Source organism: Schistocerca americana, chromosome 10 (genome assembly GCF_021461395.2).
Source record: "Schistocerca americana isolate TAMUIC-IGC-003095 chromosome 10, iqSchAmer2.1, whole genome shotgun sequence".
In the NCBI taxonomy this organism is placed as follows: domain Eukaryota; kingdom Metazoa; phylum Arthropoda; class Insecta; order Orthoptera; family Acrididae; genus Schistocerca; species Schistocerca americana.
In genome coordinates, this window is record NC_060128.1 from 79,057,703 (window position 1) to 79,076,829 (window position 19,127).

At 39.7% G+C, this 19,127-nt stretch overlaps 1 protein-coding gene across 1 annotated transcript in view; it reads right to left on the reverse strand.

Moving 5' to 3' along the window:
• LOC124552247 (vacuolar protein sorting-associated protein 13-like) overlaps positions 1 to 19,127 on the reverse strand; it is a 494,948-nt gene that overhangs the window by 130,150 nt on the left and 345,671 nt on the right. The window contains exons 44-46 of the mRNA XM_047126529.1: positions 15,441 to 15,455; positions 10,053 to 10,256; positions 3,261 to 3,398 (exon numbers count right to left, since the gene is read on the reverse strand). Of these exons, the coding sequence (XP_046982485.1) occupies positions 3,261 to 3,398; positions 10,053 to 10,256; positions 15,441 to 15,455 (357 nt within the window). The remainder of the gene's footprint in view (positions 1 to 3,260; positions 3,399 to 10,052; positions 10,257 to 15,440; positions 15,456 to 19,127) is intronic.

Genomic DNA, 19,127 nt, shown 5'->3' on the forward strand with positions numbered 1-19,127 from the left:
TATTACAAGACACTTACAATTTTACTCTAAGATGCTGACTGACTAATATCAATTACAAATTAATGCAAACTCACTCCTGATTCACATGGAAGTTTACATTTCAGCAACTAACCACGCACTAATACTGGTTACACGATGCTGGTAAAATGAATTTGAACTATGGACTCACTCAAGCACTGTCCTGAACACCTACTTACAGACATACATAAAATCAAAAATCAAAATTGGTTAGTATTTTTTAATTATGAACATCAAAAAGAGCAAACTCAGAGGAAACAAAATCAGAATAAGCAAAGGGGCAAGTCTGTTTAGCTATGATCTGTATTAGCAAGAAAAAGATGAATTATACAGTCTGTTTCATGGAATCTATTTCTGCTTCCACTTAAGTTGCCAAAAAATTGAAATTTCACACTTATATGTATTTTATGAATTTCAAATTAATTTGCCTGTTTGTAACTTAGCGTGTTATCTTTACAGTAAGTAACAATCTGTCTTTTCGTACATTGTTGATATTCCTACCTGGCATTTCCATTGTTTTATTTTGATCTGAGGACTGGTCTAAAAAGAAGTATCATGATTTTACATCATTCTGTTACATGCTCCTCCCTCTGTTCTATCTGTCTCTTCCAGTGTACATCTACGTCCACACACATACTCTGCAAGTCATCGTATGGCGTGTGGCAGTGGGTACCCTTTACCAATATTAGTCATTTCCTATCCTTGGAGTTTTGCTATTTGAGGAGCAAAATAACTGATGATGGTCAGAGTAGAGAGGATATAAAATGTAGACTGGTAATGGCAAGGAAAGCGTTTCTGAAGAAGAGAAATTTGTTAACATCGAGTATACATTTAAGTGTCAGGAAGTTGTTTCTGAAAGTATTTGTATGGAGTGTAGCCATGTATGGAAGTGAAACATGGACGATAAATAGTTTGGACAAGAAGAGAATAGAAGCTTTCGAAATGTGGTGCTACAGAAGAATGCTGAAGATTAGATGGGTAGATCACATAACTAATGAGGAGGTATTGAATAGATTTGGGAGAAGAGGAGTTTGTGGCACAACGTGACAAGAAGAAGGGACCGGTTGGCAGGACACGTTCTGAGGCATCAAGGGATCACAAATTTAGCATTGGAGGGCAGTGTGGAGGGTAAAAATCATAGAGGGAGACCAAGAGATGAATACACTAAGCAGATTCAGAAGGATGTAGGCTGCAGTAGGTACTGGGAGATGAAGAAGCTTGCACAGGATAGAGTAGCATGGATAGCTGCATCAAACCACTCTCAGGACTGGAGACCACAACAACAACATATGCCTCTGATGAGCCTAATTTCTTTTGTCTTATCTTCATCATCGTTACACGAAATGTATGTTGGCAGCAGCATAATCATTCTACTGTCACCTTCAAATGCTGGTTCTCTAAATGTCCTCACTGTGTTCTTTGAAAAATAAAATAAATGGTCACTTTGACTCCAGGGATCAGGGTTTCGCATTTGAGTTCCTAAAGCATATCCGTACCATTTGTGTGTTGTTCAATCCTACCTGTAACAAAATTAGCAGTCTATCTCCGAATTGCTTCGATGTCTTCCTTTAATTTGATCTGGTGTGGATCCCAAACACTTGAGTAGTACTCAAAAACAGGTTGCACATGAACCACACTTTCCTAAGATTCTCCCAATTAATCAAAGTCTATCATTCGCTTACCTATCACAACATGCTCCTTCCACTTCATATCTATTTTCAGTGTTGCACCCAGATATTTAAGTGACATGACTGTGTCAAGCAGGACACTGCTAATGCTGTACTTTAACATTACAGGTTCGTTTTCCCTACTCATCCACATTAACTTCCATTTTCTGCATTTAGAGCTAGGTGCCGTTCATCACACCAACTAAAAATTTTGTCCAAGTTGTCTGGTATCATCCTACAGTCATCTTCAACACTTTCCTGTACATCACAGCAAACAACAGCAGATTGCTGCCCAACCTGTCCACCAGTCATTTATGTATACAGAAAATAACAGCTGTTGTTGTTGCACTTCCCTGAGGCACTCCTGACAGTAGCCTTGTCTCTGATGAACACTTGCCATCAAGGACAACATAGAGGGTTCAATTACTGAAGAAGTTTTCGAGCCACTCGCGTATCCGAAACCCTATTCCATATGCTCGTACCTTCACATTGTCATACACTGCACACAACTCCCCCTGCCTGTGACTGAAGCGAGATCACAGTTGCAACATCCCTTCCCCGGAGTGTCTTCTGCCTCCCTCTCACACCTGTCAGCCACCTCTTCCCCCCTCCTCCCCCTTCTCACCCCTCCTCCATCCCCACTCCACTGGCCATGAGGCCTCATTGCAGTCACGTTGAAATGCTGCCACAATGCGGTTAGCTGGAAGAGTGTGGCCATATGTGTACAGGGTGTTACAAAAAGGTACGGCCAAACTTTCAGGAAACATTCCTCACACACAAAGAAAGAAAATATGTTACATGGACATGTGTCCGGAAACGCTTACTTTCAATGTTACAGCTCATTTCATTACTTCTCTTCAAATCACATTAATCATGGAATGGAAACACACAGCAACAGAACGTACCAGCGTGACTTCAAACACTTAGTTACAGGAAATGTTCAAAATGTCCTCCACTAGCGAGGGTACATGCATCCACCCTCCGTCGCATGGAATCGCTGATGCAGCCCTGGAGAAAGGCGTATTGTATCAAAACCGTTCACAATACGAGCACGAAGAGTCTCTACATTTGGTACTGGGGTTGCGTAGACAAGAGCTTTCAAATGCCCCCATAAATGAAAGTCAAGAGGGTTGAGGTCAGGAGAGCGTGGAGGCCATGGAATTGGTCTGCCTCTACCAATCCATCGGTCACCAAATCTGTTGTTGAGAAGCGTACGAACACTTCGACTGAAATGTGCAGGAGCTCCATCGCGCATGAACCACATGTTGTGTCGTACTTGTAAAGGTAAATGTTCTAGCAGCACAGGTAGAGTATCCCGTATGAAATCATGGCGGTGAATCGAGGAAGTACAGTACATACTGATGAAACTAAAATGAGCTCTAACATGGAAATTAAGCGTTTCCGGACACATGTCCACATAACATCTTTTCTTTATTTGTGTGTGAGGAATGTTTCCTGAAAGTTTGGCCGTACCTTTTTGTAACACCCTGTATATGTACTGTATAGCTCCAAAATAGGATTTACACAAAAGGACTGTTGGGCGAGTCCACTCCTTTAACTATCGGCAACATTTACCTTCGTCCAGGTGTCGGCTGTGCGCTCTGCTTCTTGGCACTCGACGAGGAATTTTGTTTCATTGATGAGGACGAAGTAAGGTGTGAACGTCACTTGTTTGGTGAGGCCTGAGTAAGTCAGCCGGATATGAACTCCAATCTGGAAGAGAAAAACATCTGTACATTAGCAGATACTGCCTAGACCTTTATTCTTAGCGTATCAGTACTCAGCAGGTAAGCCAAATTGCAGCAGGTGAATGTAAATACAATGTGTTCCTCAGTGCTCTATTATTACTGTGTTCTGTTGTCTAGAAAATACTCCTGCCCAGTACATATAACCACACAAAATGAAGATTGGATCACTGTTCCCTTTTTATAGACCCTATCCTGTGATACAGTAAAGCTTGAGCAATAAAAAATTAAACAACTGCAGTGGTTTAAAACTATCATAAATTTTGACGATTAAGATCTCCCACTTCATAAAAAAATTATGTAAACTAATACTTGACACGTGGAACCAGTAGCTAACAATGAAAGATCTACAAGAAGTTTTCATACAACCAATTTATAAACAAAAAGGTGATTTTATAACACATCCAAACTACACAAATATCCCTTTGGTAAACACAACACGTAAAATCTTAACCAATATACTATTATCGACTGTCAAAACCTACAACAAAGATATCCTTCACGATGCAAAAACACTCTTACAAATAAATAATTCCACTGTGGATCATGTATTTACAAAGAAATCTCTGTTGAAGAAGTAATATGAAAACTATTGAGATATGTCTGCACTGGTTGCTGCCTTCAAGACAGACTGACAGTGTTAAACTACTTGTGGCAGACTATGAGAGCATTCAGAATACCAAATGAACTTATAAATCTAACTAAATACGTACAGGAAAAGACACTTTCAGAATAAAAATTAAAAAAAAAAAAAAATCAAAACTTTCAATGCAGATGTCTTTAGCACCCACTTAAGTGTCAGACAGGGAGACATTATTGCCAAGTAATTGAAACAGCAATCTGACACCCAGTGCACAAGATTAAAACATAGTGTACCAGTACTGGGTTATGCTGACAAAGTTACTTTGAGAGACATTAAAATAGAAATCATAGTTCTCACACAGCAGATAAAGTTCTTAGAAGCATTGGTTTGTAATTAAATGCAACAAAACAAAATATTCTGTAGTCACACATCGTCCCACAGATAGTGGTAACTTTGAAGACCAAACACACACATCAGAACAAGCAGGTGAATATAAATATCTGAATGCAGAAGATGATGCACTGGACGAAACTAAAATTAGAATTCAAACGAAATAAAATGTATCGTGTCCTGCTAAACAGGATAAATATCTCATCAAAAAACTAAAATATGCATCTGTAAATCACTCACTCCGTTCTGCCATATGCATGCAGAACAAGTACACTAAATATTTTGAGAGGTGGTAGTGGCCACCAACATGTGGTAAAAGTCCAGTAAACATGGGCTCTAAAATGGCAACCTTCGGAGCTATGAGCACTTGTTCATTTTCAGTACTCTGAAACACATCCACTCTTCTGCAGTCTCTTGGGATTTCCATATTTTGGGAGGAGTCAGCAGACACTTCAACACGAAAAAATATAAGGTAAACATAGACTCCAAAATGTATACTTGTAAGAGCTATGAGTATCTGTTCAATAGAAAAGATGTGTTTCACAGTAGTAAAGATACTCTACCATTTCTGAGAAGATGACGGTCAAAGTTTCCAAAGTACTTTATGAGGCTTTTAGTGCATACCAAGTTCAACCGAAGCTGTGACACAGCAGCAAATATCATGGCTTCAAAGTTTTGCGTCCCATGTTCAAAATCCAATTATTGTTTTATTTATATATATTTTTCATTTATCTATCCATGTCCAAATGAGACTACTACACAAATGTGTAAAGCAATAAATGAATGAGAAAGTTATATGAAATTGTTTTTGGTTAAAATCCTGTAGTGTGCCTCCTCAATAACATTGGTGGTGTTGGGTGTTCCCAAGAAGTAGATGTCAGCTGACCAGCAGGTATGCCCATTCATTCCTGCAGCCTGCATGGAGCATCTTGTACTCATCCAAATCTGACCTGCCCAACTGGTTTTGGCTTTGTTCCCTTGAGGGGGAGGGGGGAAAGAGGGGGAGGGGGGGGGGGGGGAGCTGAGCCTGAAAACTTTGAAAAATAGATCTGCAGGACAAGTGTATTCTGGAAGAACCAGTCAATATTCTATGTGAGTGTGACACTGTGAGCCCTGAAACTGAAGATCTAACTGGTGTGTGTGTGTGTGTGTGTGTGTGTGTGTGTGTGTGTGTGTGTGTGTGTGTGTGTGTTTGAAGATCAGAAATCATGGGTAAAGACATGGTGGAAAAAATTATTGATCTCACCAACTGTGGTGAGTTTACTGATGAAAAAGAACTCTTGACTGCAGAGGAAACTGTAGAGGACGCTGGTGAAAGGCATAGGGCACATGCAATCATCGAGGAAATGCCTTTCAGTTCACATGAAAATGTGAAGTTTCCCTAGAACTGAAGGGAAATTGAAATCTGTACTTTTTAATAAATGTATTCAAATGAGACTTTCATGCAATGCTAAAATTTTGGGCAGGAAGTTCACGAGATAAAAGAAGAATCTTTGTACATTCATAGAATTATTGCAATCCACAGTGACTTTCCAACATCAAACATCTCCTCTAATTCTGCACTTTACCCCAATTTTATGGTCAATATGTACCAAACCAAAGGTGAATATTGCATCAGCAGTAAACAAACATTTTCGCACTGAGGTGAAAAAGTCACAGAACGTGCTGTCAACCATTTACATTAAATTATATTACAGCCACAAAGACATAGCTTTCCTCAGAAATACATTATCTAATCAAAAATATTATAACCTCTCATTCCGCAATTTTAAGAGAGCTGAGTGTGATCTTAATGGTTGGCTTCTGAACTATAGGGAGAGTGACTGACTTCAGCCACAACAGCACAACATGAAACTACTGGCTAACTGTAGTTGGCATAATTAATTATTTACTAATAAATTAATCATAAATAATGATAAGGTTCCTCTGAAGTAAAAATGACATCCTTTAACTTTGATTTATTGTATTTAAAGCAATGGAAAACATATCAAACTGTATCATGCTCATTACTTTGATGATACTGACAAATTTTAAAGGTCATTCGCTCCATAATGGGTGATTCAGCATTCCTAGGCCAACAAAATATTTCCGTCAATTTCTATTAAACACCACACAATTCAAGTTATCATATTTCAGGGTCACAACTCTCATTACACATTCGCTCGACTGAGTCTGCCCCACTACTGCACAGTAGCACTCGTTACTAACTCTCATTCTCGATGCAACGTGACAATGCCCTGTCTGCCGGAAAAAGCAGGAGACTGCAGCAAGTTCTACAAGTTCAGTCTTACCAGCTATCACCCTGCTCCTAGATAGTTCACTGACGAGGATATCAATCATCATCACAATCACGATCAGTATTCGGACACCCTTATTTAATGCAGTACTCACTGCTAGATGCGTCACGAGAGCAGACCTGCTAGTATAAAGGAGGCGGAGAGTAATGTGTTGTCAGTAGAGAAGCAGGAACAGGAGAATGGGTCAGTCAGGAGAGCTTAGTGACTTCTGAACGTGGACTAGTCATAGGATGTCACCCAAGCAACAAATCTACCACGGGTACTTCAGCTCTTCTAAAGATGACGATGTGACTGTGAAGTGGAAACACAAAGGAACAACCACAGGTAAAATGAGACCAGGCAGATCTCACGTACTGACGAAAAGGGACTGTGGAGCAATACAGTGGATGGATATAAAAAAAAAAAAAAAAATCCGCATGAATCAGCAGAATGAGGGGTGCCATTTTTTGAGGTCAGGGTGTGGCCTCATTAATGGACTTCAGAAAGTCAAAGGATATAAACATGTTTTATAGCATTGTGTACTGCACACAGTTAAGGAACTGGAGGAAGTAAAGCTGTGAGGACGGGTCGTGTGCTGTGCTTTGGTAGCTCAAATGGCAAAGCACTTGCCCACGAAATGCAAAGGTCCCGAGTACGAGTCTCGAGTAAGGAACAGGTTAGAGACAATGACTGATCATATCAAACAGTAGAAACTCCAGGAACGAATATCAACAATGGCATGAGCTATCACAGTTGGCGGCCATGCGTGCGTGATGTGTGCTCACCTGTATGTACAAATGAATGTGTTTCTCTTTTGCTGATGAAGACTGTGGCTGGAAGTGTTATGTAAGTGTCCTAATTGTGCCCACCTGCAACAAACGTGTCTTCTTTATGACTGATTGTATCAGTCTGGCAATGCACCCTGTTATAAAGCAGGATCTGCGAGGCAATGGTTTGTGGACAATAATATTCATGAAATGGACTGGCCTGCCCACAGTCCTGATCTCAACCCAATGAAACACCTTAAAGATGAGTTAGAACATCAACTTCACTCCAGACTACTACCGACTCTGATTATGCCTCTTGAGTAATAATGGACTGTTACACCTCCACAGACATACAGACACGTCACTGAAAGTGTCCCCAGCAGAGTTCAAGCAATCATAAAGACAAAAGGTGGACACGCCTAACAGACACACAGCTGCTGGGCTTTATTAACAAAACAGAGCGTATCCTGTTGGACACACACACACACACACACTCACACTATGATGTGCATCCAAAGCTAAGCCCTTTCCTTATGTGGTATAAAAAATATTAAAGGTTTGACAAGAGAGGAGGACATGCAACAGTAATGATTAATTCACACTGGGCAAGCAATTGTTAACTTAACATTTGAAATAAAAGACATTCTCTTGACAGTGATTCAACCAATATACAGGGAGGATCAGAAAGTAACACACAATCATTTTTTCTCCGTCAGTACTGCAGCTGGAATGTTGAAATTTCATGACGATATAGTCTGAAGTCTGTGCTACAGAGGGTATTTTGTTTTCACGTGCATCTCTAGTGAGAAAAACCTGAATCATGAAACAAACACGGTGCGAATATTACTGTCGTCAACTTGTGAAGCGCATCAAAGTGTTGTTTGATATTTGTGGGCCAATGGGCATAACCCAAGTGAAATTCACAGGGACATGCTTGAAGTGTATGGGGACAACTGTATGGACTGTAGTAATGTCTCCAGGCGGTGTGCATTTTGCCAAGAAGGCGGTGTAAACTTTAGTGATTCGCCATGCTCCAGGCGGCCGGTAACAGCTGGAGCCCCACATAATGTCGGAACCACTGAGGCAGCAATTTTGAATGACACGCCTGCACAACTAGAAGCCTTGTTGCAGCAGTTCAACATTTCACGTGGTCCAGTGTGCGATACTGTTCACGACATGCTCAAGTTTCGTGAAGTTTGTGCATGCTGGGTGCCTGAGAACCTGACAGGCAACCACAAGTGCCAGCAAATGATGACAAGCTCAGATCACTTAATATGTTATACCACAGAATGACATGACTTTCTGAAATGAATCGTCATTGGTGATGAGTCGTCAGCATACCACTACACTCCCAATATCAACCAGACCTCTCTGGAGCGGAAACATCCTTGTTCCCCAGTACGAAAAAAATTCAGGGCTATTTCTACTGCTAGGAAAGTAGCTTGTGACAGTGTTACAGGATATCTGTGGTGTGTTATTTGTGAACTCTGCTGGACATCTGACTACTGTGATTGCTGCAGCCTACATTAAAACTTTGGTTAAGATATGTGGTGCCCTTCATGACAAATGCCACAACATTAATGCTGACAGTATCAAACTTCATGACGATGTTCGTCCCTACATTACTGCTCGTGTTCATGAGGAAATTGCCAAATTGGGTGAGAGATGCTCCAGCATCCACTGTAAAGTCCACACCTTGCACCCCCAGACTTTCATCTTTTCAGTCCTCACGGAAATTCCTGCCCAGACAACACTTTGCACATGATGCGAAAGTGAAATCAGCAGTCTGCAGGTGGCTATACTCCAACCAAATGGATTAATACAAATAGAAAATATTAAAACTGGTATCACAATAGGAGAAATGTGTCAGGAACAACGGTGACTAAGTAGAACAGTAGGTAAAATACATAAGTTCATTTGTGATTTACTACCTATTGAACTTTTTGGTGGTAAAATTATTGTGCAGTGTTTTCCAATTTTGCCTCATATAAAGAGGAGTATTATATGGTAATTTGTTTCCAACAGCTGAAAAATGCTGTAGCTGTATCTGACCAATTCATCTCACTTCTTCAGCCATCTGGATAGGAATGATGCAGCTGCAACAAAAAGCTGTTAACAAAAAATTTCTAACATAAACAAACTGCTGCCCCCAACACTCCACTGGATCAACAAGCTGTGGCAATCTGTTTCAGTTCTGTAGCAGTGTGCTACAGTACTGTGACTATGGGATTTCACTGTGCACCAATACCACCTGTGCACGCACGCATGCACGCACGCGCACACACACACACACACACACACACACACACACACACACACACACACACACAAAACCTGAAAAAGAAAAGAAAATACCAATACTAATAATTCTGTTACCATTATGACTACTACTCACATTTTGGGGTGTCAAAGAATTAGTTATCTTCTTATTCACATTAGAAAATCTACAGGTCTCATAGTATCAAAGGCAATAAAATTATTTATTAACACAAAACTTCTCTTTAACAAAGTAAAAACCCTTTTAGATGTGACCAAGCTTAAGGCAATGGTGAAATGAACAGTGAAGAGCAATGAGATCCACTTACTGTGGCTATGACTGCACGTACCTGGTAAACAGTATCGCCATACTTGCAGTTCACAACCCCTGAACTGCCAGCAACATCCAGCGAGAACTTATCGGACCACTCGCCGTCTTCCACCTTCACCGAAGCTTTCTTCTTGCCGAAAAATGCTTTGGCTCGGAACGAGAAGAGTATTGGTCCCTTGAAGTCATCTGGGTGATATAGCACATTGGTTGTTTCATCTGACTGCTGCAAAATGAGAAAGAAGACAATGTATTCAGTGGCAGCACCAGCAGTAATAATGAAGTTTTACATTTAAAAAGATCCTTGCAAGTTCACTCACAGAAAACTACCCTACGATAGAATATTTGAAGCCACCAGAGATATATTGTCGGGCCATTTCATGACATGCTTCTTACAAGGAGATGTCCCAGTGGTGGGATTGACTTTTTGAAACTATCTATCCAATGATGTAGTCTGAAGTCCCAGGTATCACATGTTACAGCCATTCGCCCTGGTGGACTGTCCTTTACAAGTCATCAACGAATAAAATTTCAGAAAATTATATGACGCTCTACAGCTTTAAAAAAAAAAAAGAGACCCATTAAACAGACTGGTTGCATAGTTTAATGGTTAGGGTACAGTCCTCACATGCAATAGGTTCTGGGTTTGTATCTCATCAAGTGTTTTGATTTTTTTATTTTAAAATCTTTATTGAAACAATTTTGATCATTATTTTTATTCAGTTTATTGGTTTAAATGTATTTCTTTATTTCTATTCCTTTGTTACATCATATTAACCTTCGTAGTAGCTTTGTGATTTGTTCTCATTTCTCTTTCGCTTGGAATCTTTGTTCATGTGGTTTAACTTCAATTTAATATCTTCCACTTTTTTTTCTTACACTCCATTTTCATCCACTTTACTGCATTCATTATTTATATTTCTCATTTTGCTGGAATTTTGTTTTACTTATAAGCCCTTCTTTCATTCAAAATTTCATCTGCAATAATAATTTATGTTTTAAATGTTTGTAAGATGATTACTATCCAAAGAAAAAGTACATCTTTTAGTGAAAAATACATTCTAACACCACTGCACAGTCAATATGAACAGATTATTTCATCTATGAATTTTAACTGATAAATCAACATTTTCAAATGTTAAATATTGTGACAGATATACAAAAATAATTAAATTCAATATAATAAAGGCAAACATTCCACATGGGAAAAATATATCTAAAAACAAAGATGATGTGACTTACCGAACGAAAGTGCTGGCAGGTCGATAGACACACAAACAAACACAAACATACACACAAAATTCAAGCTTTCGCAACAAACTGTTGCCTCATCAGGAAAGAGGGAAGGAGAGGGAAAGACGAAAGGATGTGGGTTTTAAGGGAGAGGGTAAGGAGTCATTCCAATCCCGGGAGCGGAAAGACTTACCTTAGGGGGAAAAAAGGACGGGTATACACTCTCGCACACGCACACGCACACGCACGCACACACGCACACACACGCACACACACACACACACACACACACACACAGACACAAGCAGACCTGCTTGTGTCTGTATATGTGTGGATGGACATGTGTGCGTGTGTGTGCGAGTGTATACCCGTCCTTTTTTCCCCCTAGGGTAAGTCTTTCCGCTCGCGGGATTGGAATGACTCCTTACCCTCTCCCTTAAAACCCACATCCTTTCGTCTTTCCCTCTCCTTCCCTCTTTCCTGATGAGGCAACAGTTTGTTGCAAAAGCTTGAATTTTGTGTGTATGTTTGTGTTTGCTTGTGTGTCTATCGACCTGCCAGCGCTTTCGTTCGGTAAGTCACATCATCTTCGTTTTTAGATATAAATAATTAAATTCACATGCACAAAGATTGCTAGTGGAAAAAGAATTATAGGAAGAAAAAATAGGAGTGACAAAGAGATAGTATGTTGATCAAAATGGCATGGCAAAGGAATAGAAATTAAAAAAATACATGTAATAAACTGTATATAAATAATGAACAAAGTAATTTTGACCAAGATTTAAAAATAAAAATTTTTTAGATGCTTGACAACATTCAAACACACAATCATGGATATGGGAGAATTGCACCTTAACAGCTATGTTATGCAACCAGTCTGATTAATGTTCCTATGCTTCAAGGTATAGAGCATCACGCAAAATTCAGAATTTTTTTCTGTGGATTACTCGCAAATGGGGGCAAATCAGAGTGAATGGCTACAGGGCCACTACTATGAAGACTGTTTCGAAAAGTCAGTCCAACTGCTGAAAACCTCTCCTTGTCAGTGGTATTTCAGTATGCAATAATCACATATACAACTAATTTAACTCGGAGGATGGTTCAGTAAGTGCTCTTGTTTCAATAGTGATGTTGCGGCCCTTGCAATCTGGTGTTCCAATTTCATGTCTTCATCTCTCAGTCGCTGCTAAAATAAAACATGAGAGTGATTCATACAATAAGTCTGATTTGGCAGCCATTTCTGTAAATCCATAAGTTATGTTGTTTTTGTCAAGATGGGAAAATATTGCAGTAGCATCAGCAATTTTTTTTGTGTATGGGAAAACACATGAATATATAGAAGTGAAACTGAATGTCGTTTCTGGTGATGCAGCACCACCAATGACCACAGTTACACACTGCCCAACCAATTTAAACGTGGTCACCCAGGATGACTGGAAGATGAGATTACTGAATAAATTATTGAACAAAATCCATGATACAACATAGTGAAAGATGGCCAAGTGCCAATGGGGATGTCAATTAATATGTTACCAGATAAAATGGCAATGAAAAAACAGTCTGTCCAACAAGTGCACCAATTGCAAACTGTTGACAGAAAATAGGTGAGGCTTTCAATTTTGGAGCTATTTTTGGAGCAACTGAAGCAAGATCTTCATGATTTTCTTTCTATCAAGCTGTCATGAGTGATGAGACTGACTCCACATTATACCCCTTAAACTGAGCAACAATCAAATAACTGCTTGCTTCTGATCAATGCGCCTCAAATAAGATGAAGACAGTTCCATCACCCAGAATATTTATGGCAATGAATTTTTGGAATGAGAAGGGTGTCATACTTTTAGCCTTCTTAGGAAACAGACATTTGGTCACTGAACAATACTACAGTGAAATACTGGAGCACTTTGACACGGAACTGAAAGAAACTCGAGTCCATTTGGTGAAGATGAAATGCTGTTTCACCGTAACAATGCACTAGCATACTCATCTGGTGTTGTCACCACAAAACTGCACAAATTGAATTACGGACTGCCACCACCCCTACCTCCCCCTCATCACTCACTCACATTTTTCTAGTCGGCTCCCTGTAATTTCCTGTTGTTCCTAAACATGAAGAAATTTGTTCCCGATAAAAATTCAGTGTAAGTGTGGAGATGATCATCGAGGTAGAGACATATATTAGAAAGGTTCACATTTATTATTTTTGAAGAAGTTAAAAAATTAGCGAAGATGGTAAGAAACTGTACAATGGGGGGCGTGACATTACCCCCTAGTTTTAAATGCTGAAAAGATTTGTCACTGTTGATATTTATTAATGAACATTGTTGTGTTCTGTTACAGAATCCCTGAGAATACCTTAACTGTCCGTAGCATCTTTTTACAGTGAACGACGAGATGGCACGAATGTTTACCTTACGAGAACAGGTCCAGGTCGCTTTGCAGTTTGAAGAGTGGTGATCTGTAGTCCTCCTTGAGCCAATATGGTGGGGAGTTCACAGCCCTCATGCCACATCTGATACTAAAAACATTAGGAATTGTCACACAAGCTAATGACAGCCGGGTCAGCTGTGCATAAACCACAAGCATGACGACCTTTGGTGGCGTGATCTCCAGAAAATGTAGTCGCAGTGAGGAACATCTTCATGCACAGTCCAGCTAAATCAACTGAAAAATCACAAAGCTGACCAAATTTTGACCTTCTGGTGCGATATGACCGCGGATCGTCTCATTGGTCCATTCGTATTGTGAGACACCATGAACAGCAACCAGTATTGCCAGATGCTGAAGGAATATGTCTGGCCACTGATGTCACAGTGGGACAATGTTGTGGATATATGTTTCCAGTAGGATGGAGCACCACCACATTTTGCTTGCATCATTCATGACTAGCTGGACAAACATTTTCCAGTACATTGGCTGGGACATTGTGGACCCCATGAATGGTCTCCGAGAAGTCCCGTGTACCAAACAAACACCAGCACTCTGGACGATTTAGAGGAGAAGATCACAGTTGTCCTCTAAACTGTACCTTTGATTTTCACGCAGAAATCAATGGCAAAAAATTTCTGTATGTTTATGTTGTTTGGTCACCAACACAGGAGTGTATATGGAATTGTAGTTTAGTTCACATGCACTCATGGTCCTGAGAACCTACTACAGCTTCCATGTGCAAATATTCATTAATAAAAAATTTATGGACATTTAAACCATCTGCTTAGCTGAGTGGTAACGTGTTTATCTACCACCCAACAGGCCCGGGTTCGATTCCTGGCTGGGTTGGAAATTTTCTTCGCTTGTGGACTGGGCGTTGTGTTTACATCATCATCATCATCATCATCATCATCATCATCATCATCATCGATACACAAGTTGCCCACTGTTTCATTGCCCAAAATAAGACTTGCAACTGGTGATAAAAACTTCCCCAGTTGGGGCCTCCTGGCCATCAATAGCATATGATCATTTCATATTTTTCTTGAACATTTAAAACTAGGGAAGTGGCTTCTCATCCACCCCGTACAACCCTGACAAGGAACTATTTAATTTCTGGGGATAGAAGAAAGATTTAAGGAGCTGTACCTTCATTGCTAACACAGGCCTTTAATGAATCTTTTCTGCAACAAGATACAACTGAAGACAGAACTATAATTACTATTTGTGGCTTTATCACTGCAGGAAGCTGCAACTGAAAACTGCACAATACTCCAATTGCATCACGAGGTAGTATGTAACACTGGTATGTATCCAAAACAAAACAGGAGATAAAGGCTAGAAATTACTGTAGCTATATTACATACAATACTGCTTTCACTCATTACTTCATCTGGGAAGAAGTGCACAACACAGACAATTTCTTTTTCCACAGCAGTATTAGGTCTTAGCATTTACTGATTTACCACCTTCCACACTCAGCCCTTGAAGGGAGGTGTGCAATACTGCCATAACAAGATCTTTAATTAAGGAAAACGTCAACATTCTCTACATAAAACTTTTTGCTTACTTCTAACTACAAAGGTGAAACTGGAAGCATTGTGTGAACGACCAAGCAGCTCTAAATTTTTCTTTATGATGTGAAACTGTATGTGTATCTGGTTACATCTAACTATTCTGAATCCAGATGAATTATGTATTTTAATTCAAACTAGTGTATAAATGAGGAATTTTTTATTATACTTACATTAAATTGCCTGTGCTTTGTAAAGCATGAAATGATATGCAATTACCATATATATTATTGAAAGCATATTTCCAAAGTAATATTTAAAATAGAGAGAGACAGAAAGAAGCTAAATATCAAAGCAGCTGTGAAGCAAGCCCATGTAATATTTTATATGTAACCAGAATTTAAAATAAGTTGTGGATCAAAAAGTGTAAAGAGACAGAAAAGAACTCTCATCAATTTCTTTCTCACAAATGGTCAGAAAACCAAGTTAAAATATTGCATACTGATTAAAAAAAAATTGCAAGTGATGCAGTACTTTGGTGTGCTGAAGTACAAATGACAAAGAAAAAAAATTACATTAGACTGCTAATTTTCCCATGTATGTCTGGATAATTTATTACTTTCCCTCTTGCCATGGACTTTGCAGTAGGTCTGTTCACTCACTATCTTAGAAACTTTTGCCAATTCCATCTTTCAAGTACCAATTTTTGTTGAAGAAATCTGAGATCTGTAATGCATTACTGGACACACTCCTCCCCTGCCCAACATTTGAAAGAGTAATATTATTCATTAAAGAAGGCACCTGACAATTCCACGAATGATTTTTCTTGTAAGAGGACTTCAGCAAAAGGTTTAAAAAAAAAGTGATCTGTGAACAGCAGTAATGCAAAGAGGTGAAGATGGAAGGTAATATGCAGCCGATCACTAAAATTGCGACACAATGAAGAAGGCACGCAACAGTTGTCAAACTGGAACGAAGTGTATTACACATCTGATGACAAGCCTTGCTGTGGCCACGTGTGTGTGTGTGTGTGTGTGTGTGTGTGTGTGTGTGTGTGTGTGTGTGTGTGTGGGCTTGAAAGCTAGTGTGAATAATGCTCCTGTTATGTTTTTCTATGCTCAATACATAAGTCTGCTACAGATGAACAGTTTCCTTTCCTTTATTTTACATATCGCACATTTGTATATGCAGATTATTAGCATTTAAATAAAATGTCCTGTCACCACCTTGAGCTGCTGATAAAATGATTCATTTACACAACCAGTTTCAATCAACTGACCATCATCAGGTTCATAAAAGTATTCACCACATCATTTTAGACAAAACATAAAATGGTTCATGTGAGAGGATAAAACCATGAATTAGACACTGTGATCACATTATAATATAAAATACATCATCAATCTATAAGAACTGTGTAAGGCTGTGCACAATTTAAATTACATCATCAGCCTACAAGGGATAATGAAAAAGTTTCTGTTCACTGTACTGTCCAAAATCCTAAGTCCAACCACACAAAATTTCCAAGGCACTCTTCTCACTGATGCACCACGTTTAAGATACCCCATTTGGTATAACCCCATATCCTGTTGTGTGAAGAAGTCTGGAACACCCTGCTGCACATCCTCATCCGACCGGGATCGTCGACTGTTTGAGGTCTTTTTCGAGGCACCGAAGGCGTGATAATCGTACGGGGAGAGATCAGAGCTATAGGACAGGTGCTCGAGAGTGTCATATTCGAGTTGGCATAACTTTTGCATTATGACATTTGCAATACAGGGATGTCCATTATCAAAGTTGCTGCACCCCTGGGTGGTTTGTGACAGACCTGCTGTCCCATACAAACTCTTCATGCTCCGATGGATGTCTACTGGCGTTTATGTACTTTGGCAATCGAGAAAACAGTAGTAGCATGTTGGTCCTGTTTCGATGCATTTGGTAACACCACTAGCACAGTTCATATTTCAACATTTATTGCACGTATGCCATAAGGACACGAATGCTGCACTAATCCCTTGCCTACATGTCGGTGCTTATACAAGTATGTTGGTTTCTTGCTGTACTGCATACTCTCTACAGTAGCATCCCTCAAATGGAAACATTTAGATTGCTCCTGGTATATGAACTGTGCTAAGCAGTGCACTCATTCACGTTATAACATAAATTACATCCAACCCAAATACCTAGCACACTTTATGGAGTGAGGATACAATTTATAGGGTGGCGCACGAAATGTGTTACCAATTGTTTCTTTCACAATTTACTACGCACATTAGATATCCCACTGAGATCTCTACAGCAGTACCAGCAGAGCTTGGAAAAACAAATGAGTTAAGAAATGACGTGTAATTCATGATACTGCCGCTAGGAGACTAGTAAGCAGCAATGGATGACAACGACACAGCAACGATCGGCAATTGTGTTACTTTTTCGTGAAACGAAAAGCCTTGTTGTGACTCAGAGGCGTTTTCGACAGCACTTTAACACACGATGGGTCCCTTGCAAGAAGACCATCCACAGGTTGTACGATAAACTTGTACAGGAAGGAACAGTATTGGAAGCGAAGCTACCTCGGCCTAAGCCTGTTTGTTCGCCGGAGAATATTGAAGCGGTACGAGTTGCTGTACAGACAAGTCCCGGGAAATCGTGTAGAAAGGCAGCAGTGCAACTGGGACTTTCCAGACACTCCGTTCAACGCATTCTTAAAAGTGACCTCCACATGTACCCATACAAGATGACCTGTGCACAGAAGCTCACTGAAGAACACAAGCAGCAGAGACTTCTATTTGCTCAGTGGGCGGAGGATAGGGAAGAAACTCTCAACAACGTTTGGTTTTCAGATGAGGCGCATTTTCATTTAGATGGTGTGGTTAACAACAAAATGTACACTTTTGGGCCACTTAAAACCCACAAGTGTTTCACGAACAACAACATTATGCTCCGAGGATTACAGCGTGGGAAGCAATTTCCACTCACAGACTTATTGTACCCTTTTTCTTTAAAGAAACTGAATAGCGAGTGTTATTTGAGCATGCTTCGCAATAGCTTCATTCCACAGGTTCTTGCTACTGCCTTGCTCTTCAACACGCAGTGGTTCATGCGAGATGAAGCAAGGCCACATACTGCAAACACTGTGTTGGAGTTTTTAGACGAGCATTTCGACATGCGGATCATTTCACTCAGGTTTCCAGGTCACCTCAATCACGGACAAAATTGGCCCTCCAATAGCCCAGACCTCAATCCGTGTGACTTTTTTCTTTGGGGGTACCTAAAGGAAAAAATTTTCCTGAAATGTCCACCTGATTGCAGTGAAATTACGGAAGACATGTGCCGTAGGGTAACCACTAACTTCAGTGTTCGTTTGAAGGAAGTTAGGAAATGAAATGGTGGATATATTGAGCATGTGCTGAGTTAGAACAGATCTCCATGGACAGCTCCTCATTGTAGTATATGTTCCTTTCAGATTGTATTGACAATAAAGTTTATATTCAAAAACAAAATGGTAACACATTTAGAGTGCCACCCTGTATATTACATTATAACATGAACAGGTGCACTATAGCAGGTTTTACAGACTGATGATGTGATTTATATTATGATAAGGTAACAGCATCCAATTCATGGTTTTATCATCTGATGTTAATGATTTTATATTATGCCTAAAATGATGCTGTGGATACTTTTATGAAGCTGATGACTGTCAGTCGACCAAGAGTGGTTGAGTAAATAAAGAATTTTATCAGAAACTCAAGAAGGTAACATGACGTTTTCCAATATTTATGAGAAACGGGGAACCGGCTCCTGAAAATAGATTAGCATTTCAATGCAGTCACACACAGTAGGTTAGATTAACACCATCTACAGTCTGTATACACAGAAAAAGATTGCACAGCAGGTTTGTCATTCAGAAATCACATTTG